This window comes from Strix uralensis, chromosome 1 (genome assembly GCF_047716275.1).
Source record: "Strix uralensis isolate ZFMK-TIS-50842 chromosome 1, bStrUra1, whole genome shotgun sequence".
NCBI lineage: Eukaryota > Metazoa > Chordata > Aves > Strigiformes > Strigidae > Strix > Strix uralensis.
In genome coordinates, this window is record NC_133972.1 from 98,458,714 (window position 1) to 98,485,371 (window position 26,658).

At 40.5% G+C, this 26,658-nt stretch overlaps 1 protein-coding gene across 6 annotated transcripts in view; it reads right to left on the bottom strand.

Annotated features, from left to right (window-relative positions):
• GRB10 (growth factor receptor bound protein 10) overlaps positions 1-26,658 on the bottom strand; it is a 150,285-nt gene that overhangs the window by 103,240 nt on the left and 20,387 nt on the right. For 4 of the 6 annotated variants that reach the window (XM_074875018.1, XM_074875038.1, XM_074875047.1 and 1 more), the window contains exon 2: positions 9,562-9,659. In XM_074875018.1, coding sequence (XP_074731119.1) covers positions 9,562-9,612 — 51 coding nt within the window. In that variant the 5' untranslated portion in view covers positions 9,613-9,659. Of the gene's footprint in view, positions 1-9,561; positions 9,660-19,520; positions 19,633-26,658 lie in introns of those variants that run through there. The other 2 variants (XM_074875028.1, XM_074875057.1) reach the window with 1 other exon arrangement.

Below are 26,658 nucleotides of genomic sequence, written 5' to 3' on the forward strand. Positions count from 1 at the left end.
CAGCATGCAGAAAGTGACAGGGGAATGGCAGAAAGCCAGGGTGAATGGACAGGCAACTCTTGCCTCAGCTCAAATGCTGAAACACAGAGAAGGTCAAAGCAGAATTACACAGAAAGAATATGGAGATACTGCCCAGGCAGAATAGCTGGAGCAAGCAAAGGATGCCAAGAAAAAAAACAAAGAATGTTTCTACAGGTAAGCCAGGACAAAAAGATGCTAATATTCGTCTAGTTAATGCTCAGTCATGCACAGGACTCAGCAGCTAAGGACACAAAAGATGAATTATTTGTTTGCCTCAGTTTTTCCTAGTAAAGTTCATCCTCACATCTCCGAGCTCTTTGAGCATAGTGTCAGATCTGGGGAACTGAACTATTGCTCACAGCAAAGGAAGGTTATGGATCACATAAGCTAACTGGACCAAGTCCCTGGGACCAGATAGGATGTGTTAGAAGGTGCTAAGGAAGATGGCCAATACCACTCACTCTTATCTTCAAAAAGTAAGTCACTGATCAGAAGAGGATCCTGATGACTGCAGAGGCAAAAAAATTAGATTCATCTTCAAAATGGGCAAGGATGAGGATATGAGGAACCCAAAGCTGGTCAGCCTTGCCCAGTTTCTGGCAAGTCCTCCTGGAAGTAATTGCCAGGCACACGAAGGACAAAAGAAGCAACTGGTAAATCTATGCTGGCTGTTCCAACGAACAAGTCATACCTGAAATTTCAGCTCACAATTTTATACTGTCTATATTAAGGGTCTTATCTCTCAAAAAAACAAAGCACACAGATCATGGATCATTGTGCTACTTTCCGATTTCCTCACACTGTTGCACATGTTAGGTTCTTCAACTATATAGTTAAAATTTTACAATATTGGACAATCTTACAGGATTTTAGAATATCTAATTATTTTCATTAGAAAAGTAGGCACCTCATTTGTAATCCCCACAGCCCAAAACAATCTGCCTCAGATATAGCTGAAGACTGTAGAAAAGTTAACTGCAAACTTGAGAAGGACCTACTGCAGAGCATAAAATTCATCAAAAATACTCCACTGAAGTATCAGTTTTACAAATACCCACGTGAGCTGAAATAATGGTCTGTCACTCTTCTACACTAATAGCTTCAAGAACTTCTTCAAGAAAGGTGCCAACATCATTTTGTCAGAAACCCCCTCCTGAACTGTGAAGAAGTATTCAGTATTCTGGGGAACTTGCCAGCATGACAGTATTTACTGTATGACTAATATGCATTAATGAAGCACAAATGGACAACTATTTACTTGTGCTAATAACTAAAGCGCTTTATTACAGCTAAGGCCTCTAGCATGAAGGATTGCCAGGTTCCCCCAGTTGCCAAAATTATGTCAAAAAATGGAGCCAGTGTGTAAGACATCAAGAGCTACAGCCAGTGTGTAGTAGAGTCTTAAGTCATTGTTTAACATTCAGTTTGCAAAGAACAAGCATGCTCCAAAACCACTGGCTGTTTCCGAAGGCTTGTCTTTTCATTGTGGAGGCTAGAATTTCAAATATGCACACTGGTCTTACCAGTACGCAAGCCAAGGCTATCTTAAAATAGCAGTAAAGCCTGAAAGCTTTACTGGGCATTTGTGTTCTACCTTTGATTGCTTGTTGTTCTTTCAAAACCAGAAAGAAAAACACTGTATCTTAGTGCCTTAGATTAAAATATCAATACTATCTAGCATAAAAGGCCATTAATACCAATAATATAGCCCTTTCTACATGAAAGATTCCTGAAAGCTGATCAATTTTGTAAAAGTCGATCCTGAAAAAGCAAAGCCAATCCTTCAAGAACGAAGTCCTTGTTTTATGCCGCACTCTCCATCCCACATCTCCACGAAGGGAACGTACCTGCGACAGTAGGAATGAAAGATATACCTGAAAAGTGGCAGAGTTTTGTGGGCACCCAGGGAGACCTTTTAAAAAGAGTATGTCAGACTGCATTATATTACAAATGGAAAGAAAAATTCTTAGAGGATGCAAAAGAAGCAGGTGAAGATCCTTTTCAGTCATAGCTAGTGCTAGGTGGACTTGATATTTTTATCCCTAGCTTTACAAAGTAGAGTGGCACATCTACCATCAAAGTCATCATAGGCTATACATTCTTGTTTGAATCAGCAGCTTCAGTTGAGAACTCAGCTATAGCATTACAAGTATATGGTCTGCAAGTGTAGAAACAAGATGATCCCTGTCATGAGACAACACATGAACAATAAATTTGGAAATTGTACCCACAGTTTCTTTTTAGAAATGGAAAAATTCTCCTCCCAGACTTGACCACACTTAAACAACTTAAGAATGCAGAATCACGGGATTTTGGTTGTGGGGCGGTGGTTTGGGTTTTTCCTCCCCCACCCTTTCCTAAGGTTGAAAAAGAAATCGTAAGTGCTTATGGAATACTGTCCTTCCTTTGATCAGTTTCCCTTCAGACTGTGTAAGTTAAGAAAATCTACTGGGCATAACTTTTAGCAAGGTGTGTATCTAGATATATTTCTTGGAAATATTTAAGTATAAGACAACATTATATTTCCAGTCTTTTCCAAGGATAGAAAAGGCCTGTCTGAGCCAATTGGCATGGACAGCAACATTAAGAATTATCCGAGCCACAGCACTTTCTTGAAAAGTGACAGCTCCAAAAGCACAGCAATCTTATTTTCCTCTTAAACAAAATAATCTTCTCCAGTGGTTATTATTTACACATATGTAGAGCACAGAACATCTGTAGGAGAAAGGTTCATTAAAAACACACACCCCCAAACTATCGTTAATGTAATTCCAGTTGACTATAACAAAGCCAATTTTAAAAAAATTCCATTCTCTTATATTTCAGGTTTCTGTTCTCTTATATTTACACAGACATTTGAAGTATGAAGCTATCTTAGGACTAGTACATGAACTTCTCTCTTCCACTGAGAGCTGTTACTAACATGAAAACACTCATGCTGGTAGTTCTCCAAAATAACCAGTTGGTAAACAGCTTGTTAAGTATTTACTCATTCAGAAAAGATCCCATTCGTAAGAAAAAAATATACAGGATTTAGTTTGGTGCTATAGTCTGCTAAACTGATTGTTACCATTACTTCAGAATGGTCTCCTGAAGTTTTGTGAGAAAACGCCAGAAAATGGTCTGGTTTTATCTACGTAGGTATGTTTACAATCTGGAAGTGGCATCTTAAAGTTGCACAGAAGTCAGAACCTAAAAGAGATCCATTGCTTTTGATTTTCATAGGATCACTGAATGACTGAAGTTGGAAGGTACCTCTGGTGGTCATCTGGTCCAGATGGCTTGGAGTATCTCCAAGGATGGAGATTCCATCACCTCTCTGGGCAACCTGTGCCAGCACTCAGCCACCCTCATGGTGAAAGAGTGTTGCCCAATATTCAGAGGGAACCTCCTGTGTTTCAGTTTGCCCCATTGCCTCTTATCCTCCCACTGGGTACCACTGAAAAAGAGCCTGGCTGTGTCCTCTCTGAACCTTCTTTTCAGGTATTTATATACACTCATAAGATCCCCCCCTCAGCCTTCTCTTAAGTAAAAAAAAATTAAACTGTAGATTTCAACATGTACGAAAAACAGAGCTAAATCAAGGGACGGATTTAAGAGACTGCTTGCATATGACATAACAAAATTAAAAGATTGGTTCAGTCTACTGTTCAGGCATAAGCATGAAGCCATTAAAAGGAAGATGCAAAATTAAGCTTCTTCACTTGTAATTTCCTCACTTGATTTGCAACATCTACATTGCTTCCTCACCACTATTAGTAATAATACAATTAGTAAATGGTATGATTGACCATTAGAGTGCTTTGAGTCTTTTTTTTTGGTGGGTTGAAAAATCTTCTGTAATTGAAAAATGTGGACCTAGACACTTGAAATTTCTTGCTCACATTCACCTTCAAAAAAAGACTTCATGTTTTTCCAGTCAATTTCCATGTAAATTAGAATTCAAAAGTAGAAGTGCAAAGAGTTAAGTACAGGCTTTCAGTTGAAATTGTAGAAAGGTAAACTAGTACAGTAAAAAAAGTAATTGATAGGTATTTCTTGTAAGAAGAGAAACTAATCAATTGTGTAAAAACTTAGTGTGAGATGCAAAATAATGTGAAAAATTTGTTTCATATACAATATTCTGCTGACACACAATAGTGGGGGCAAGTGCACTTCCAATGGCCTTCTTAAGACACAAGCACCACACTTTTATTCCAACGTTAGTGAAAACGACTCCTTCTGGGACAATTTTTTTCAAACCTGTTTCTTTCCAGGAAAAACAGAGAGGCTAGAAATCCACCTCCAGTTGTTCTTCAACAAAACTACCAAGCCGCATCAACTCTATCTGTAAAAAACATTTGCAGTCTGCACTCAGGGAGACACATTTCATAACTTCATACTGGAGGCAACATCTTGTAAAAACATTCACTAATGTTCTCACTGCTTTGTACTTTATGTCTGCTGCAGTCCGTCAACCCTCTACACTACATACATGTAAGCTGTTAAAACAAGAGCATCGTCAACTAAATATCTGTTGACTGACACCATATTTCACAAATCTGATGACTTTCTGCATTGGCAGTAGCAACATTTCAGCTTCATTTCTTCATGCAATATGTAGAAGAATGACGCAATGCAATAATGCCTCTGGTGTTTTTTCCACTCAGCTATGCCCAAAGACTTTGAAAGCCTGCTTGTGCACTCCGGTCCTTCCATATTGCCCCATTAGCATGAAAAACCCAAACTCTGGGCCAAATTCTATACAAGCATCATCCTTGTACATTTAAGCCTAATGAGAATAAATTAACCCACCATTTATTTTGAATCTTAAAAATCATGTATTGGGTTTGCATGGCAAGGTTCTGGTAGCAGGAGGGCTACAGGGGTGGCTTCTGTGAGAAGTTGCTAGAAGCTTCATCTATGTCTGACAGAGCCAATGCCAGCCAGCTCCGAGATGGACTCACCCACTGCTGGCCAAGGCTGAGCCCATCAGCAACAGTGGTAGCGCCTCTGGGATAACGTATTTAAGAAGGGTGAAAAAACTGCTGCACAACAGCAGCCAGGAGAGAGGAGTTAGAGTATGTGAGAGAAACAACCCTGCAGACACCAAGGTCAGTGAAGAAGGAGGGGGAGGAGGTGCTCCAGGCACCGGAGCAGAGATTCCCCTGCAGCCCATGAGATGAAGACCATGGTGAGGCAGGCTGTGCCCCTGCAGCCCATGGAGGTTAACGGTGGAGCAGAGATCCACCTGCAGCCTGTGGAGGATCCCCACGCTGGAGCAGGTGGATGTGTCTAAAGGAGGCTGTGACCCTGTGGGAAGCCCATGCTGGAACAGGCTCCTGGCAGGACCTGTGGACCCATAGAGAGAGGAGCCCACGCTGGAGCAGGTTTGCTGGCAGGACTTGTGACACTGTGGGGGACCCACGCTGGAGCAGTTCATGAAGAACTGCAGCCCATGGGAAGGACTCACACCAGAGAAGCTCGTGGAGGACTGTCTCCTGTGGGAGGGACCCCATACTGGAGCAGGGGAAGAGTGTGATGAGTCCTCCCCCTGAGGAGGTAGGAGCGGCAGAGACAACATGTGATGAACTGACCACAACCCCCATCCCCTGCCCCCCTGCACTGCTCAGGGGAAGGAGGTAGAGAAAGGGGGAGTAAAGTTAAGCCTGGGAAGAAGGGAAGGGTGGGAGGAAGACATTTGGTTTTATTTGTCATTACCCTACTCTGATTTTGTTAATAAATGAAACTTATTTCCCCAAGTCAAGTCTCTTTTGCCCATGACGGTAATTGGCAAGTGATCTCTCCTTGTCCTTATCTCAACCCACAGGCCTTTCATCGTATTTTCTCTCCACTGTCCAGCTGAGGAGAGGAGTGAGAGCGCAGCTTGGTGGGCACCTGGCATCCAGCCAAGTTCAACCCACCACAAATCATAAGAAAGACCGCTATAAGTCTTGATAAACACCTGTCAGTAGCTAGGTGAACCAAGATTTTCAAACACTGTCAGACAGACAACAAGGGCCAAAACATAGGTCTTGACAGACTTTCCCACATAGGTTTTCAGTCTACTTGGACACAAATTCTGCAGCTGATTTTTTTCATGCTGTGTTTTTTAGGATGGAAGATATTTTATTCACGCAAACATGGACAGCAGCATGTATACCTATATTAACACCAAATATCAAACTGTTCAATTCTGAAGTGGCAGAGATAAGACTAAGTCACACAGAAGGCTTCTGGATTTCATAGGGATGAGGAATATGGCATCCACCAAGGTAATTCTGAATTAAAGATATTTTTTTTTTCCCCTGCTAAAACAAAAGCCCTCTCTAACCACCCAAAGCAAACAATCCCTGAAAATGTAAAAAGCAAGTCTCCTGAAAACCCACACTCACCGAGACAAAGCAGTCTAGGAAAACAAGTATAACCTCAATATGCCATGGACTTGGATCAGATGACCTCCAAAGATGTCTTCTAACCGATTGTATCATTTTTACTGAAAAGAAGGATCAAAGCTGACATACTAAAACCTGGAGAACCTGTGTCTAGCTGTTGCTCCAGCTGAAGGCAAGGAAGTGAGACTGTTGTAGTAACAGCAGTACATCATCTTCACATCCACAAATCTGACATCATTAAAAGGAGGCTTTTATTACAGTAGCTAGCCTCTAACTGGATAATTCTCTTAGGCATTTACTTCCCTATTCTTGAAATGCACAAAGCTTCTCAATTATGATGTGCAATATTCTGCTCTCTTATCTGGTCAAGAGGACTATTAGCAAACCTGAAATCCACAGCTCTGTAGATGTAGAAGAAAGCAATTTCCATTTTCTCCCTATTTTGTGACCAAGTGCTTGTAGTGCATTTTATGCCAAGTTAGACAATGAGTATGATGTGAACAAGTCCTTTCACTAATATGAACTCAGCTCTCTGAAAACAAACTCTATTAATTATTAATAAAGACATGCCTGCATCTTGGTTATGAGAAAATAAATGGAAGGCAGAAAATAGAAGATGAACAGAACATTCCCACATGCCCAGAATTTTATCTTCAGAAACTGAGAAAAATCCATCCTTTTGTTATTTATGTCAGAGACTTGTACAATTCATGTACCAAAGGGTTAAAGAACTAAATCTTCCCCAAGAGTTCAAGTCACTGCGCATAAATACTGTTGTGACTACAGATTGCAAAAGAACGGAAACACAGTAAAATCATCCCATTTTTTCTGAGAAATTCTGGGACTATGTTCTGAATTTCCAGGAACAGAAGACAAACACTGCCAATTCTCACTGCCGGATTTTTATTGAAGAGTTCGAGAATTTGGAAGGGGCTCCTGAAAGCCACTAAAAGGTAGTATTGATTTTTTCCACAAAGCTAGAGATTGTTTCTAGGAGAATGCACTCAGTGTGACTGGTTTATGTGCTAACTCCTGAGAAAGTTTTAAAAAAAAAAAAAAAAGACACTCTTAAGCAAGACCTGAAAGCTTCTGAAAGCAGCAAACATTGCAAACAAAGAACCCAGTAAGAAAGCCAGAGAACTATACCTTGCCCGTCTCCCCAAAACCAGAAAAATGAAGGGTAGAGGGGGGTTGACAACAAGGCATCCTAAAAGATACTTTGTAGTGCATATTCACTTATCCAGGTTCTCATTTCTCTTACTGTCTGCTTTGCATGTAATCCCAAACTCCAACATGTTAATTTATTCTAAACACTGAAGTTACAGCATTAGAGGTCCCAACCTTGGGGACTCTGGAGGAATGATCTCTATAGCCTTCCATTCATATTAAGTCAGAAAATGTACTGAAAAAAATAGAATATTTCTTCACACTCTAATCTAGAGCATATTTAGTTTAACCTTCTTTCAGCCCTCTACCAACACAATACTGGCACTGTAGCCAAATTTGAAAGACAAGTTGATGAAAGCTTCTAAGTCAGATTTAGTAGGGGTGGAAAAACAGATGTTCAGGTTTTGTTTCTTTTTTTTTTTTTTTTTAACGTGAACTTCACTTCTGACAGAAGGCACAGTAGTTGTGAATGGGCTTCCAAAGCTAGTCTTTAAACCAGTTACAAGCACTTAGGATAGTTAACACACAGTAAGCTATGACCAAAAATAATTTATTAACAGGGAGTTTTCCATCATCTTAAGTCCCCCATGTTGCTCTGACACTTCTAGTCTGTTGACTGCCCCAGACTACAGCAGATTATCTACAGGGTTTGTAAGAGCAGGGGAAGTATGAAGGCAAATTCACATTCTTACTGCTTATGAACCACTAAAGACACTATTTTCATGAGAAAGCTTGACATTCAGTAAAGAATTTGCAGCTCAAAAATGACTGCCTACAATGTCAAGTTTTTCTTACATAGCTCTCCTCTCCCTCAGCTTCGCATCATGACTCAGATGATGCTCTAAATGAATCGGAAGCATAATTTCACAGTGCATCAAAATTACGAAGTCCAGGCACATCTATTCACATAGTCTTTAAAAATCATAGATCCAAGTATAGTAACAGATTTTCAGGACACCCGATTTCTCAGAGTCCATTCTATTTTTATAGCTGCAAAAGCAGTTATAAAGGAACCGTTATGTTTTTCGTGTTATCAGGAAAAGCATTCAGGTACATTCAACTGACAACTCATCATATACTAACATTAGCCTTTTAACTAATTTAAGTTCCCTGTGGGGGAAAAAAAAAAATTGTAAGTTGGCATATTACAAAACAAAACCCTATAGAGGTTTGTTGGGGATTTTTTTTTTTTGTTTTGTTTGGTTTTTTACTTTTCTTTCAAATGAGTAGCATGACTGTGGTAATCACTACTAGTAATGTTTCTCTTGGGAGAAAGAGAAGGAGGTTTCAATGTCATATGATACTCTTTAATTATTTGTGTATCTGCAGGGCCCAAAATCATAACTGAATCCTTAGGGTGGTAAGCACACTACGAAAGCAAAAGAAAAAAGGGCAAAAAGCAGGCCATGTGCAAAATAACAAATTTGCAGTACCATCAAAAAACCAAAGCATGCATTATACCAACACAACTGCCTGGGGCGGGGTGGGGGGGAAGATAACTTCTAAGTGCATTTTTGCCTAGCACCTTTAAATTGAGCTAAGGGTTTTTTTTAATATATTCTTTGTAATATGCCATATTGGCTGCTTAGATACAGCATAATGACAAACACTGGATCTAACCAAGTGTAAAAATCTCTGCCTTTGTTCCTACAAATATAGCATTTTGCAAACACTGATACTTTTTGAGGCAAGGCATTTCACTGGTATTGTAGCTTGCAAATTTTCTTTGGAAACAAGTGCCTTCTCCCAAATATGAACTGGCTATTTTGAGGACAGATATCAAATCTTAATCAGTATATATTAGTGACCCAATTTTTTTCAGCAGCAGGTCTTGAATACAGGATTGTAACAGAGCCTCTGTTCCCAAACATTAGCAAAACCCAGAGAATTGCCAGACAGCTATTAGCAGTTTGATGAAAAGTTTGAATGCACAATCAATCACTGGCACACAGCAATATGATGCTACAAGCTGACAGGAACATGCAGTTTCATAACTTACTATCCGATAAGGAAGATGTAAAAAGGAGTCTGGGCAGCCAGCTAAAGCCATTTGTTCCTTCAAATTTTCTTCAAATTACATCTACTGCTTCACAGGACCTGCAGAGTACAAACAAACTGTCAGAAACCATACTGAAGACATTTCATCAACTTATTATTGAAAACAGTTGGAGGGGGAAGACCGAGAAGAGCAAGATGAGGTGGCGAGGATTTGCATCAACTTGGAGTAGCAAATCTGCACATTTGCTGTCTGTAGCCTAGAAAACACATTCAACCTGATACTTCATTCAAAAGCCCAACATAACTATTCTCAGACTGGATAGCTCCTCCTCTATTTCCACAGTCCAGGCAAAAAAGACAAGACTCTCTTCACACCTAGACCCTAACCATTTGAAGATTGGCTCTCACCAACTGAGGCTATGTTTTCAATTGTGGAAAGAAAACATTGAAACCTGGGAGTTAATTAAGATGACAGACACTTATCATAGAATCATTTAGGTTGGAAAAGACCCATAAGATCGAGATCATTATGCAGCATTAGCCTTCAACACCTAGTTACACAACTTCTTCCCTTTACCCTTTCCCACCTGCCTTTTCTCTCATGACTTTATTCTCATGTAATATATCAAATAGGGTGTCCCATGCAAATCTGCATCCAAGTCTTCCATTTCCTCTTTTGAGTGATTATTAGCAGCAACTTTGCAAGGTGAGTAGTGTTTCTTTTAAACGTCACTTCCATGATCAGATAGAGCTTGAAAAGAAGTCTACTGCAAACATACTTAGATGTGCATATAGCTAAAGAACTAAAAATGACAAAAGAGAAGGCAGTATTAAGCCAATGTCAAGAAAGTGATTTCAACTGCTGCTTCATAATAAAGGAAACTAAACAAAAGCATATAAATACATAAAGCACTATTTGCTGGTCCCAGCATTTCTCCCAAACAGTGGCATTCAGCTGGAGACATCCCTGCAGTGTAAGACAAGTGATGCCACCTCCAAGCAAATGAAAAAAAGGGTGACCGGGGGAGAGAGCATGCACTGCAAAGCAGAGCCAGAACTTTTACCCCTACCACAAGAGAGTTCCCGTCTTGTTCACTGTTAATTATCAAGTATGTATTCAAAACAAGAGCCTTGAGTTTTAAACAGGCTACCCACTGCTCTCTAGTAGACATGAACTGTCACCAAACCAAAGTTCCCAGAAAGATTTATGAGACAGTTAAGTCATGAACAAGGGTAAAAGCCATCTTGGAAAAACTGCTCCCGGAGGAGTTGCAGCCTGTGGTCCACATAAACACGCACTCATCAAGGAAGCGTTATTTTATCTAGTTCCAGGATAAGTTTGGCTGATACATGGTAGCCACCTCCTCTATCAAAAAGGCAGGCAAACTCCTGGGAGCTACTTTCCAGGAAGGAGTTACTGGCTTCTGCAGTTTTTCCAAGGTAGCAACTTTCTGGGATCAGTTCATGTTAGCTGGTTACCTTGGGAGGAAACTGATCTTGGCAACAGCAAGTTTGAAAATCTATTTAACCCAGTATGCATAAATCAAATTATGTATTCTAGATGTTTTTTTCCATAGCATTTACTTAAGTTTAAAACCAAAATCTTATAGGATTCACACTGCGGGAGAGTGGGGGAAGACCACCTCAAATGTCTAACTCTACAGTCATGATACCAAACTTGCACTGTTGCTAGTCTTTAAACATATAAACAGTGATCTACAGCCATCTAACTCCTACTCCACACCTAAAAGTTTGCAGTCAGTTTTCAAGATGGATCCGAAGATTTCATTTTCAGAGCAAGATTTGCCTTATTCACCCAGTTTGTTCTGGGAGAATTAAGCACAGATCTATTGAAATCTCTTATCTTGGCTGATGTATAAAAAAAGAAAACAAAACCAAAAGGCAGCTTTTCACTTCGGGGAGTAGTGTCTTCTGTAAGTACATCTAAAGTGAAATTAGGCAATGCACTGCAATAGAAGTTCTGAAGTTGGTACAACACATGAAGAAGGAAGAGAACTGTATTATTAGCCTGTAAACCCACCAAGATTAAAGAAAGTTTACCTAAAGGGATAAGGGAAAATAATTCAGCCTTACATTGCAAGAGTTTTACATTTATTATCACTTCAGTATTTAGAGAACAGGAAAAAGGAACAACTGCTGTAAATTTAACTGTAGGTTATTTAGGCCTGAATATCAAAATACTGGTCTTTTGATGTTTCAGCAAAAGGCACCAACTCACTTATAGCAAGATAGATTAAATATGTTCCTAAACAATACCAGACCAATTTGTCTACTCCAGGGAGTGCTGCAGTTTATGCCACAGCCCCATTACGCCAATGGAAGAACATAAATTACCTCGAACAATAGCTGGAGTCAAGACTGCATAATTTATCAAGACCCATTTGCTTCACTGCTACATTCTTGAGTATTCATTTGTTAACACTGCAGAAACAGAGGAAAGCAATAATCTCTAGATGATATCATTCCTGGTCAGTCACACATTAACACTGATTTAAGATCACATCTCTTTTGTCTGTCTAAAAGCAGTTTATCAAAGTAGTCCTACCCTAGGAATACAAAAAGCCTTTGCTCACCTTTAAGATCTAAGGCCCTGTTGCACCACATCGAGTAATAAATTTTATAGCGACAGAACTCTATACCAATTAATGTATTCAGCAGATAAAAACTAGGATTTAAAAAGAAAAAAACAGCTTGCTTTGCTTTTGTCTTTAAACATGATTTTTAGCATGTCAGTTCTCTTCAGAGACCATAACTGCATACAGACTTGCATGTTCTTTCCATGCAAGTTATACAGCACAAATCGCAAAGAGATATATAAGTGCCAAGTTACTGCCCTTTTCCTAAAATGCCTTAGATGGAGGAGGGAAACTCCAAAGGACTGTAAATAGAAAACAAGCTATGTAGTCAATGACTGGTAAAAAACTCAGGACATTCAGTGGTGAGAACTGTCATGAAGCATTGAGCCAGACGGCCTGTGCACATTCAAAACCAAGCAACTTCATGTGCTTTTATTGGCTTAAGAGGTCTTCCTTGGACAGACTCTGAAAGAAGGACAGTCACAATAAGTCAAGTTTCTAAGGTCATAAGTTCAGGTTTCGGTAGGATATTCTCTAGCCTAAAGAATAGTCTACTGTGAGGTGTAGCTTTGATGCCTCGGTCTTTCAAAGTGTTAAACCAACTCGCATCATATAAACAAAGATTGATACTCATCCTGCATGGAAAACGTCGCAGGTATGCACCCTGGAGATTACTACTGCTCCAAGTGAGTTGTTTCTAGTCACAATCAAATTACCTACCTAACCAGTAGATTAAGTTATCTATTAACTGCAAATTAAGCCTGTCACCAGGTATGCTTTTTTGATTTATCCCTTGCTCTCTGCATATTCCCAGCAGAGGAAACGGTATCTCACCCAGCACTCTGGAAACACACACAGCCTACGCACCTACAGATACTGCGGTAGGAAGAGATGGCAAGGGTATGGTCACTCTGCCAATTCAGGAAGTTTTCCAGGTTTTACATGTGCCATCTGTCAAAGTCTTTAAATTCAGGAGAAAAATAATTTTTAAAACACAGTTGCTTGCAGATTAGTTAGGAACAGGAGGAAGAAAAAAAAAGAGAAAATATTTTAACCTGGCAGAGTTGCAAGACAAGCTCCAGAGTTCTTGAAAACTGGAGTTATGCTCTTTTATGAAAAGTCACTTAACAAATTTGTTGAATAATATTCAAGTTCTGGATATTTCATTATTTTTCTTCTGTAATGTTCTGCTTTAACTGAACAACTATGGAAGAGGGAGGGGAAAAAAAGCTTCAATATAACCTTAGATTTTGACATATCTGAAGACCTTTCTCCAACATCTCAGGTTTAACATACAGGTTAAAAAAAATCTTTTCCCTCTCTTTCAATCTCTCAGGCATTCAGCATCACCACTTCATTTCTCCTCACAGTACAGCATGACGCTTAGCAGGCCAAACCTGGATTTTTATAAGAAATTAGAACAAAATCTTAAAACAACTGAGATCATACAATATTCTCCCCTAAATCACCTTCAAGACTGTCTGGGTCAACTCTACCACACTTATAATTTAACATCTTGAAGAGCCAGGGAAAAAAGACCCACTTTTGTTGGTCCACACAAAGAGCAATCTGCAAGATCTCAACTGTCCACCAACCTGGCTCCAGACTCCCCACTACTTCATAGCATCTAGGAAAGTGTTTTGGGTTTTTTTCTGCAGATGTGAACCTGTTGGATCGAGTCCAAAGGAGGGCCACGAAGATGATCAGAGGGCTGTAGCAGCTCTTCTATGAAGACAGGATGAGAGAGTTGGGGTTGTTCAGCTTAGAGGACAGGAGGCTCTGGGGAGACCTTACAGTGGCCTTCCAGTACTCAAAGGGGGCCTACAGGAAAGATGAGGAGGGACTCTATCAGGGAGTGTAGGGATAGGATGAGGGGTAATGGCTTTAATCTGAAACAGGGTAGATTTAGATTAGATGTAAGGAAGAAATTCTTTCCTGTGAGGTGGTGAGATACTGGAACAGGTTGCCCAGAGAAGTTGTGGATGCCCCCTCCCTGGAAATGTTTGAGGCCAGATTGAATGGGGCTTTGAACAACCTGATCTAGTGGAAGGTGTCCCTGTCTCTGACAGGGGGGGCTGGAACTAGATGATCTTTAAGGTTCCTTCCAATCCAAACCATTCTATGATTTATTTTTGTTTACATATATATACATACATGTAGATTTCACTGAAGCATGGCTTGAAGATAAGGTGGTTAAATGGATGCATCTAGCAATCCTCTACACCAACACAGGGCATGAAGACACATACACATACTTTCTTACTAGTCTACTCTTATTGCCATAGTTACAGTGGAAATAACATTTGGATACGAGCAGCTTGAGGCATGTCAGTGAATTTTCTGTAGCTGAAAGACCTGACAGCTAACAGTGTCCCCAGCTGCACTTAAACTGCGGGACCCAGATGTGCTTTTTCATGCAAGGACAGGATCCACACAACTTCTCACAAGAAGGAAGCCTGACCACATGGGCTGGAAAGAAAGTGCCACCAGATCCCGTAGCTGGCTGGACCAAGAAGACTAGGTCCTATAGTATCCTCAGCAGCACACGCATTTGCCACCAGGCTCCATCACAGCTTTAGCAACCAGTATGTATAAGGATTTCTAAAACAATTTCCCCTCTTTTGGTGGTGGTTTCAGTAAAGACTCTGTCAGTTTACAAGACTGAGGATGCCTTCCACCCGCAAGGTGATCATTTGGTCAACAGGACTCAAAGGTTCATTAGTGCAGGCTGCCAAATACCACCAAAAGACTGACTTCAAACCAATACTGGTAGCTTCCTGCACAAGAAACACAGCATTGCTCTGTTACGCAGTCGGAGAATTCGATTAATCATAACAAACCTTTTGTTGTCCACTTCCCCATTTTACTCACTCTAAACACATGCTTGCTTCTCTTCCCAGCTCTGAACATCCCTCCCCACACCCAAAGTCTCCAGTTTTCCCATGCTGATAACTAATACTTAGGCAACTTCCCTTCAAACAAATTCTTTTGCCTCCAAAACACCTCCCCGAACGTTCCAGAACACCATCACACTCTCCAACCGCAAAAGATTTAATGACATGATGGCCGACATCCTGATGGCCTACTGAGATTAGCAGCAGGTAATATTTAAGAACACTTGCAGATTTCCCAATTTCTTCCCACTTCCCTTGCATGGGTTGCTATGCGCACACACATTTTGTCACACATACGTACCCAAAAGGCATTTGCAAGTCTATGATATAGAGCAACTGCCTAGAGTAATACTTTGAATATCTTTGAAAACAAAGCATTGTTCTAGTTAAAATTTCATGTGAGTGTTGCGCACAAAAATGAATAGCACTGTTCAAAATATAAATCATCAATCAAAAGCACTTCAGTTACGTCCAAACACTCCCACGATTCCATACTAAAAAATCTGGTCTTATAAAAAATGGGAATATAATTCTCTTTGCCATTCTTAATTGCAAAGCTGTTAGTCTAAATATTACACCTTGTAAAGGAAGCCATTTGCCATTGTAATTTTGCCAGAAAGTGAAGAATCTTGGCAACAGCAATTCAGGCTTTTGAAAGCCAAAACAGATACATACTTCAGAAGAAGCACAGAAGAGCTGATGCCATCCCACTTCAAGTCTTGCCAAATAAAATTAAATAAAATATATGCAGTTCAGCATTTTTTGGTTTCCTGAAGCTGCTTAAAATTCTGAAAAGGCTCCTCAAGACTCATAGCCTGTGAATTCATGTTCACCACCTGACAGGGCTGCTTCACTGACAGCAAGCATGAAGTTCTGAGAGAAAAATAGTTACTTTGCACCTAGCCCATTTAAGTAAGGATTTTTCCCCTTAATCCTGAAGGAAGTATTCCAGTTTAAAAAACAAACCTATACTGAACATTGGAAATATTTATGAAACTCTGCAGTTTCACTATCTCCCTTGATCACCAAAAATCCTCTTCTGCCTCTTAATAGCTAAATCTATAGCTTTGAAGCAGGAACTCTGACAACTAAACAGACTGTATCCGAGTCAAAACAAAATGTTAGCAGAAACTGAAATAAAGAACTATGTAGTATACAGTAGACAATCCCATCAGCAAACCATATGCAGAAGTAGGGCAGGTCCATAGATGCATGACTGGAACAAGATGCACAGTGAGGCAGCCCAAGGACAATTTCATCTGAAAATGCTGTGACTAATGGTCTCTAATTCTGTATATGCACTTCCTCTCTACATTCTTCACTTCCAGAAAACTGAAAAGTACTGCCTCTATCCTTTGTGTTGTCTTTCTCTTGCCCTTTTTTTTTCCCCCCTCCACAGTCTAGTCACATTTCTCATAACACAGTATCCAAAGTTTTGTAATTTTGGGAAGAAGTCTAAGTAATTATTTCCTTCTGTTATTTTAGGCTTTTATTATCCAACCTGAAGACTTAGAGTGAAGTTATACAACAGTTAAGATGATTTAATAGCTTGTTACTGCCAAGAACGGGACAGACATCCCACTCTCTTCACCAGCCCTTGCTTTGCTTTCTTCCTCCACTTCCTTCCAGCAACTTCATGGCACTCCCTTCTTCTCCCCCTTTTGTGCCATGTATGGTCCTTAATGAGTTCAGCTTGTGTTAATTAAACTCATTTGTTTTGCTGCGTTAGTTTTCTGCTAAGGAAGCAAGTGCAATAAACTTAGATCTGACAAGCGGCTCAGCTGGCACAATGTGAATGGCAGGAGAGCATGAGCAAGAAGGGAAGCAAACAGGATCACCTCTTTCCAGTGGCAGCAAACTATTACATTGGCCCAGGCAACCTGTGAACTTTCATTTTCTTTGTTTACTGCCATTAGGAGCTGGCAAACCTTTCCTACTGCACGTCTGTGAGAATTAATGCTTTCCAGGCATCTCACAGAAGATAAACATTCGGGTAAGTCTCTAAACAGAATATAAAGTTGCATTTTCTAGAAGGCACTTTTCCCTTGTGGTACTGACCCAACTAAAGTGTCCTTTTGTTGTGTACTTACCAAAACATTGCTTTTTGCATCCACCACACTAATAAGCCTTTATGCTTTCAACCTGCCACTGGTGTGAATGGTCCTTCCCCCTGCATAGGGGTGGGATTTGAAAGCCCATGGCTCTAGACCCCCAACCCAGAGTAAACTACACACGAGATATTTTTCCACCCAACTCCTATATGAGTAGAGCAAGATCAGCCTCTGTACAATGCATTTTTGTTGAAGAAAGTCAGATCGTTCCAGATGCTGGTTGAAACCACAGCTTAACCTACATGCCTATCCCCAAACTTTACACTGGAAAGGTTTACTCAACTCACTCAACTTTCCTTTACTAAAGTGACAAGATGGTAGAATGCTCCCCACAGCTCTAACTTCTACAGCCCCCTGACAACAAAAGTTAGGAGAGCAAATGATTGAAACATATATACACAAGGTGTGACAGAGGGACTCTCAAATTCATAGAGGAGCAATCTGCAGCACCTATACCCTGTTCCCGTCTTCTGTTCCCTCACTTCACTGCAACACTCCATTTTGGAGGAGAATCTTCCAGAACGTGCAGAAGCCTTTCCTCACCTTCTGACTGATACAAAAGACAAATACATATATTAAAAAAAGAAACAAAGAACAAAAGGCAATCTTTTATCACATGACCCACTGATGAGTTTTTCAAGCATTTTAAGTCTGTTTCATCCAAATGATCCATTCATCAATCATTACAGTTATTCACAGTCTGTTTTTCTTTGCTTGGATGCTTTTCACAAGGAAGTTTCCTTCTTGGTAAGATTTATGCAGGGGGCACAGTAAAGCTTCTCACCAAACCTGCTAGTTTTCCTAACACAGTCCTGGCTACAGAGTGCTGACCATAAAACTCACCTCAAAACTAAAACCCGTACTTGCATCCAGAAAGCTACAGGTAGATATCTATCAATACCATTCACATTCCTCCTTAGGCTTCTCCTGCCCTCTAAAGTTTTCAGGGTTAAAATATTTTTCCTGGATTTAAAAAAATCATCATTGTGGAGCAAGGACGTTAGATAGGTTTTTAATTTTGATGATTTACAGGGTTTAATACCAATAGTTAACACATTAAGTGCACATGTTGCTGTTCTCTTAGTACAAGATTTTTTTTTTTTTTAAGAGTTATTAACTAGGATTATCAAAAGCTTTTATTTAGGTTCATGTTTTTAAAGCAAATCAAGTGACAGAGGCTTTTACAGTTATCTATAATTTATGTTAGTGAATAAGCACTAGTTTATTTACATTGTCTAATACCATATAAACTGTTGAAGCTGGAAGGGCAAGTTTAGACATTTCAATTCAAACAGCAGGCTACTCACTAAGATAGTATCTCAAAAAGATACCATAAGAGGTACACTTAAGTGCACAGGTTATTCTCAATACACCTCTTGTTTGCACGGTTAGAACACTCAAAAGCCTTTCTGCTTCACCTCTGAACAAATTACATGCTGTGAGAAGAGATGCATTCCCCAATATCAACAGTATGTTAATTCATCCTCCAAAGAATTTTGTAGTGGCATACTCCCAAATACAGTTTATTCTAAAGAATTCAACTGTTCAAACAATTAAGATAAAGACACCACAGATCTGCTGAAACGCAGCTAAGGAGTAATAGTACTAAAAACACACAAGCAAACCAGTTTCACCTCTCATACACAGCAGGGTAGGAGTTACCATAGTATAGCTGGTAAAGGGGTAACTCATTAAAGCCATTAGTAACTCAACCATATAAGCGAGCCCTGGACTACATCAAGCAAGCAGATGATGGCCAGCTCTGCTTCTAGTTGCAAAGAGTGCAAGGAGACAACTCCACCCAATACTGTGTTGCTCTTAAGACAGAAAGCCTTGTCTATTCAGGACAGATATGGTAAAGTAGTGCAAGAATTGCTGTAGGTTTCTTTGGGTTATCCTTTGCACTGCCTACACCCTTGATTGACTGGAACATTAAAATTGTGCCAGTCCAGCCTGGAGTATACAATTTGGAGGTTGCACTCATTCACTCCTGTTCAATAAAGCACCAGCAGTGCCAGAGTACACTCACTCAATCACAAAAAACTACTTGCGGTTTTAAGATACTGATGTCATAGATACCTCGTGTATTTTAGCACTGCCTTACTAACAAATCACAACAATCTCTTCTTAGAGCACAGAGACCATTTTGTAATCTCAGAAGCATTTACTGGTATTATGCAACACGCAAGCTCCAAATCCATGGGTGGCTTACAGTTAGCAGCAGGCAATCAGTGCTGCTGCAGCAGTGCCTGACTTTCAAGACACAACTAGAATGTTACTGGTGCTCTATTCTTGAATACAGGCTGGGAATTAAAAAAAATTTAAAAAGGAGATAGGAAATGCAAAAGTCTTTCTTACCCCCTCATGCTTTTCAGGCCTCGAAAACATCTTCAAGCAGACATCTCAAAAGCAAGTATGTTGACCTACTTGCAAGTATACCACCCTGGGACAAACAGGTCATAGCTTTTCCAACTAAGTGTAAACAAAACAGAAAATAAACTTACTGAATAGGTTAATATTTTGTAGAAGGGTTAATGTGTTGATGTTCAACAGAAAGCTGAAGTCTAGCCAACTGATCACATGTTCCATGTACAGTAGTGTACACTTATTTATTGCTATTAACTTGCACCTGCAGAGAGAGGAAGAAAGAGAATATTCCTTCCTTTGATCCTGAAGGTCACAAGGTGACCAAAATCCCAGCTTAATGAAGACTCTGGTGAGGTTGCAAGTGTCACATCTTCCATCAACCCTTTCAAAACACAGTGTTGGAAAGCACAGGAAAGAAAACTGAAGTAATACCACCCAGGCTTCATAGACTATGTCAACTTAATTAGAATGGTATTTTGGCAGCACCCAAAGATTACATATCGAAGGCTGGGTAGCAGGCCAAATACTTGACTTGACTAGAATATTTTGCCAAGCCACCTACATTAAGAGCTACTTCCCTGTTCTTTCAGGGTGTCATAAAGGAAATCTGTTGTTTCAGGCCTTATAAGACTATTTAACACAGGCATGAAACAGTGAGCGCCACCAGCACTGAAGGTTAACTAGATATGTGTTAAACAAGAAACATCCCTAGTTAACCTTCAGACTACAGAATGGCTGAAGGGAAACATTTGTTCTCCAAGGGCGTAGGCTCCAGATGTAGCCAAAGTGCCATCCCTACGTACCAATGTATTTTAACCCACAAAATACCTATACTCCAAGCCTGGAACCCACACACAGGTCCCATCTGCATTCTTCCACCTCCGAGGTTGGCCAGCTGGTACTGGCAGCAGTAGAAAGGAGGGAGATGGCGGCACATAAGCATCCGCAACATCGTTTTACAGGCCTGCAGTACATTGCCCACAGAAATAAATCAACATCCAGGCTATGTATGGGGCTGACCACAACTCTATTACAGGATATGAAGAAAGTAAGTCACATACCCTATGTGGTGCTATGTGTTCAGGGTGCAGAGGAAATGTATACTCCTGCACTGCCACATCAGTCAGCGAGGAGAAACAGGCACTCCTTACATGCAGTTCATCTCATTCTATGGCAGCTATCTAGAAGAGGTCAGAGAAAGCTGGGGTTTTGACTAGATGATCTCAAGAGGCCCCTTAATCAGTGAAGTATAGCACTAGTGCACCTGATTCTCTCTATTGACTACAAAGGGAGTTTAGAAAACTGGCTCAGATGCAAACATCCATGATCTAGAGGCAGAAAAACAGCCAGAAGAATCCCTCCCCAGTTTACATCACTAACTTCAAACTCTCAGCACGCCAGACCAGTCCCACAGTATCCTCAGACCTTTAGTCTCCATACTGCAGAAGTCAATCCTGACAAAGCTTCAGCTTCTCCCAGCAACTTTTAGGTTTAATTTCACTCTGTGTCTATACATATATGATACATGCACATTTACATATGTGTATGTGAACTCAAACGTATGAACAGCTTCTTTAGCAGCAGTACAGAATGCAAGAGAACTCCTTCAGCTGACATAGCAGAACTCAGCATTGTGAATGCTCTATCTCACAAAAAATAAAAATTACAAAAAAATCTAGCTCAGTTCCCTTCCCTGAATTTCCTTTGCTGTTTGAGGCAGAGATTTTGTTCATGCTTTGCTCTTCCAAGAAGTTCTCCCCTTCCCAAAATACACTGCAGTGTAATAAAACATAAAAAAAGCAAAACCCAAAGAAGCAGCAGGTAAGCTGTCTTGCAAAAACCTCTCTAAATATCGGAAATTTGAAATTTCCAACTGCTACTGTTAATTGATGAAATAAAAATTCAAACAAGTTCCTTTGATCTAAATTTTAATCTATAAAAGCATTCACTCATCATTAATACAATCAATTTGATAGATGCATCTGAAAACTCTTTTCATTTCAGCCTCACTAACCAGCAGCACTATTTTATTAAAACCCAGTTCTGCATGAAGAGATGGATTCATGCAACTGTATGCTTTACACAAATACTTATCACAGGCTTTCACACTACTTCGTCATTGGAAGGTGGCAAATACTTCCTTCACCTGATTCTTACAGATCTCAGCAATCCCTGGTTTGTAGTATTTCCATGCTCCTCACTTCAAATGGGCAGCAGTACCACAGAATTTGTCACCAATTTCACCTGATATTCTCTCCTCTTTAGGGCACTGTTGGTCTTAGGTAAATTACACTATGGCTTGGAAACTATCACATTTGTCTCCTGCAACATCTTTACCTACACATCTTTTCTAGTCCAACTCCTCATAAGTCAATAGCCTAAAATAAGCAGCACAATTTTCATGAGCAATGTCTCATTTAACTAAACATTTAACTAAACTATACAAAACTAAAAATCTTCCCTCCAAAACACAAGACAGAAGCACAAGTTCACGAAGCTGGATGCCTCTCAAGAACTAGGTTTGAAAAGGCTGCTCCATAGGTAAGAACTGCTCTTGTCTCTGTGGCAGGGGAAGATAGCCATGGTTCCCAGAGAAGCTCCCAGTTGTAAGCCTTCCCAGTGTCTCCTAAATGACGGGTGTACCCTCATGCTCTGCTCTGCAACAATACACTGCCCAATACAGCACTCCGGTCAGTCTCAGTGGGACTACTCAGTGAAGCAAGCGGCAGGAATACGTGGATATAATTTCTCCCATGACAGCAAGTAGCAGTACTGGCCAGAAGAGATCTTGCAGCTACAGTAAAGACATGCAGGGTAGTAGAAAACCACTACCAATAGATGGGAAAGGAGAAATATTGAGCAAACCAAGGAACAACACACCTGAATTTCTCCCATGGTCTGAAGAATAAAAAGGCATGGCTGTTTTCTACCAGACTTTGACAATAGATCCCTAACAGTCTTTTGATACTGATCTCTACCAGGTTAAGCCTTTTAACATTTAATGCCCCATGGGATACGTTTTTTTAAACACAGAGAACAACCCTGGAAAGAGCAGAATCACTCCACTTTTGCACCAGGTCAGAACGCAAACTGTTGCCTCTGTAGAGACCATGTGTGCCAAGAAGAACTTTAGGCTCCAGCTCCCAGGACTTGAGGAGCACTGAAGTTTTCATTCTCTGTAAGGAAGGTACAACACATCTGCAGAGCAAATGATCAGCAAAGTTAAGAAATCGCCCTGTATAGTCAGACAAAATTAAGTAAACATGTGATTCCTACTTACTGGAAACCTTCTCCCTGGTATCCAGTGACAGGATAAGTGGGAATGGTTCCAAGCTGCATGAGAGGAAGTTCAGACTAGATATTCAGAAACATTTCCTTTACTGAGAGGGTGGTCAAACAGTGGAACAGGCTTCCTAGAGAGGTGGTCAATGCCTTGAGCCTGTCAGTGTTCAAGAGGCATTTGGACAATGCCCTTAATAACATGCTTTAACTTTTGGTCAGCCCTGAAGTGGTCAGGCAGTTGGACTAGATGATCATTGTAGGTCCCTTTCAACTGAAATATTCTATTTCATTCATAGGAGAACATTCCTTTATATCAAAATGCACTTATCTGAATGAACACTCCTAAAGTGAAGTTCAGGACATTCTCTTTAATTTGTAAATTTTTCCTGATATATTAGCAAAAGGTCCACAAGCATTAAGTCAGTTATTTCCAGTACTGCCTCAATGCCTACTGCTAGAAATATCCATCTCAGAACACACTCAGGTGCTCTCTTGCCATCAGATTAAGGAACTTACAGAAAAAAACAGTCAGTTGAGACACATTAAATTATCCCTCAGCAACCCTAGTCTGTCTCAAATCAAGAGTAAAACCAGTTAGAGTTAACAGCAGCTTAGAAAAACTGGTCTTATTTGACACTGAAATGGACTGGGAAGTTCAGGGGATCAACTGCCATGCCTGAGGTGAGGGGCCGACAACATCCCACAGCTGCCTCAGGAGCCACCTGACCACCACTGCCATGGCAAGGCTCACAGTGCCCTATATTTTATACAGGACTCCCACTTCTCATCCTGCAACCTCAGTTTCAGCACGTAGCTCTTGGCCAAAACCACTACTTGCACCGACTGCCGGTCATTCGCATTGGCCAGCGAGGGACCGGTTAGCAGTATGAATTTCACAAACCCGCAATTACAAAACAGATATGAGCAAGTACTCTGTTGGCAATTAGAGCTCCAGCTTTATTTTATTTATTCTAGTATAAGAGCAGATGTTGCAGTTATTCGAAGGTTTTCACAACCTTAATTGCTGACCTTAATTGTTGTTAATCTTTCCCATTAAGTGGAGACAGACAGACGCTACCCATATTTTGTGAAGAAGATAGTGTCCTGCGGGGTATGAGTAATAAAAGACAGTATTGTCTGCCTTCTCCCTCCTGCGTGAAATACAGGGGTATTGGGATCAGCCAGCAGCATGGAAGAAGAATGAACAAATGACTCAGCTGGTTTTTTTTTTTTTTTTTTTTGGAGGATGCATCTGCTACAGGGTTGCGCCATGTCACCAAGATTTCTTTCCCCTTTCCCGGGAGCGGGTGAAGCTTCCAAGTGCCAACTAAGGAAGCGCCGTATTTAGACTTCATGTTACCTGAAACAGCTGATACACAAAGCCCCCTGCCCACCTCATTCACCATCACTCAGGCTGTAGCATTAAGAAGCAAAGTGTTGAGTTTTGCAGGGCAATATTGGGTTTCATAAACAAGTCCTGAGATCAGACAAGAAAGCAACACTTCATTATATGCTAGAAACATTGCAAAAGATACATGAGAGCTTCCCAGGTCTTATCCTCTGCTAGTAGAAGGCTTTCCTGAGACTTCATGCTCAGATGTGGAAATTTCGTATTCGTCTTTTCACTGCAAAACTTGGAGACTAAGTTTTTTAACCAAGAAGTACATTCCTCTGACTTTGTTCTGCAAAGCGTACTTGAAGATATTAACTTGGTGCCCCAGTAACTTGAGAACAGGCAATGCAGAGGAGGGACACTGAAGTTCAGAAATGAAACACAGGATGCTGCAACAGGCATGCCCTATAATTTAAGGCAAAAGCCCCAAAAGTCAGGACAGTGAAGATCAATTTCATGTTTATGGTTACCTTCAAACAAATGCCCAAAGTGAGCTTGGACATAAGGCTGAACCCAAAGACTAGACTAGAATGGCATCTGCTATCAGTTCTATGGCAAAATATAGGCAATCAAGTCTTCCCCCCACACACACCCCAAAAGTAACCTTAGCTGCAAACGTCTTCAAGATTTCTTGACAGGAAGAAAAGGACTGGTTTTGTTTAGTTCCTTAATAGATGTTATGTTTGCTCATTAAAAAAAAAAAAATTAAATCAATAAGCCAGATTCCAAAAGTTCACCAGGAACCATATATACTAAACAACTGTTGACAGATGACATTTTAAGAAGAGCATTAAAAGACTCTAACAAGTTGCTAGAACGGAAGGAATTCAGCCAAGATTTCTGAAGGAAAACATCAAACTGCCAAGCTATTAACTTTTATATATACCCTGTCACACAAATTGATTTGGACATAGCATGAAAGATGGCAAGGTAGATCAGTTTTCAGACGTGAGTTCAAGGTAAATCCAGGGAACTGAAAAATCAGGAAATGACTTCTTTACCGAAAGAAGTAGTTAAAACTAGGTAACAAACATGAATAATAAAAAAGATGGCATGAGGAAGAGTAAATACATCTTTTGCAGCAGTTATGACTCAAACCTACACAAGGTTTACGACACTGTATAGACAAAGGCACATTTGGACATTATCCTTAACTAGGGACTATGAAAAGGACCCGAGCTGCTGTAGTTTGCAGGAGTGGTTCCCCCTTAACACCAAGCTGGAGGATAAGCATTAAAGGTAGGAAAACACAGAGCGTTTTTTTCCATATAAGGAGTCTCAAGAATGACTGTAGTGTCTATACTTTTCAACATAGCCATAAGTTCTCTGAAACATGACAAACAGGGAGGTGACATGAAGTTTGCTGGCAGTATGATGTGTTCAGTCAGAGCTGGGGCTTCATGCAAAGCACAGTGGAAGATCTCATGATCACGAGCAAATGGGCAACCAAAAGGGCAACACTGATTTAACAAATTCAAGCCAACGTGCAAAAAGAAAAATAACCCCGCCTGCGTGTATCACTGAAGTAAGTGTCAGGAATCTGAAGTTTTGTTTAAAACTATCATCTTGGGGGGGGGGGGGGGGGGGGGAAGAAGAAAAAAGGCAGATGATACCTCACAAGGAAATAGAGTATTAAGATTTAAGGAACTGCCACAAGCAAAGCAGAATCATGACAAGTCATTAAACCCAGGGCACACCCACTTCATGAAAACTGTGGGTTGTTATGACACTAAAAGGGTAAAATAGAATTAGAAAGAGTACAGAGAAGAGGAATTCCTAGAGCAATATCTAACAGACCTGGATCATTCAGCATGGAGAAGAGGAGAAGCAGCTAAGGGAGAAGACGACAGGCATGTCAATTATGGAGGACACACACAAAGTGCCCAGGGAATGACCATTCCCTACCAAAAGGGCAGGTAAGAGATCTGAAGTGGGTAGGAAACATGAAAAATCATTTCCATGGGGTGACTGAACCTGTCAATATGTTAAAATAATAATTTAGGCTAAGCACTGGAGAAAGCTTGTCAAGAGATAGCAACTAGAAGTAGTGGAGATGCACACTGCAAAGAACTGCAGTATAGCTCACCATGAAGCAGAAGGGCCTAAAAGCAGAGGAAAACTCCTTGCAGGCTTTCTACCTAAGCAACTGCTACCAATCACCTAGAGACACATAAATCCATTCTTGGTTAACCTGTGGTCTGATCCACTACAGCTACACTTACCAAGAGGAACAGCCAAAACTATACTCACTGGTACGCAGATTACTGCCCTTTTTCCCCAAAGGAGCCCTGTACCAACTCCATTTTCAAACAGAGGAACTGAGACAGCTAGAAAGGATTTTGCAGTTGCCCAGCAGGCCCCAGGCACAGGCATGAGCAGAAGGTGGGCATCTGATCCACGAGCTCTGCATTCAGACATGGCTATTCCCAGCTGCTGGCCCGGGGTCCCTCTGCT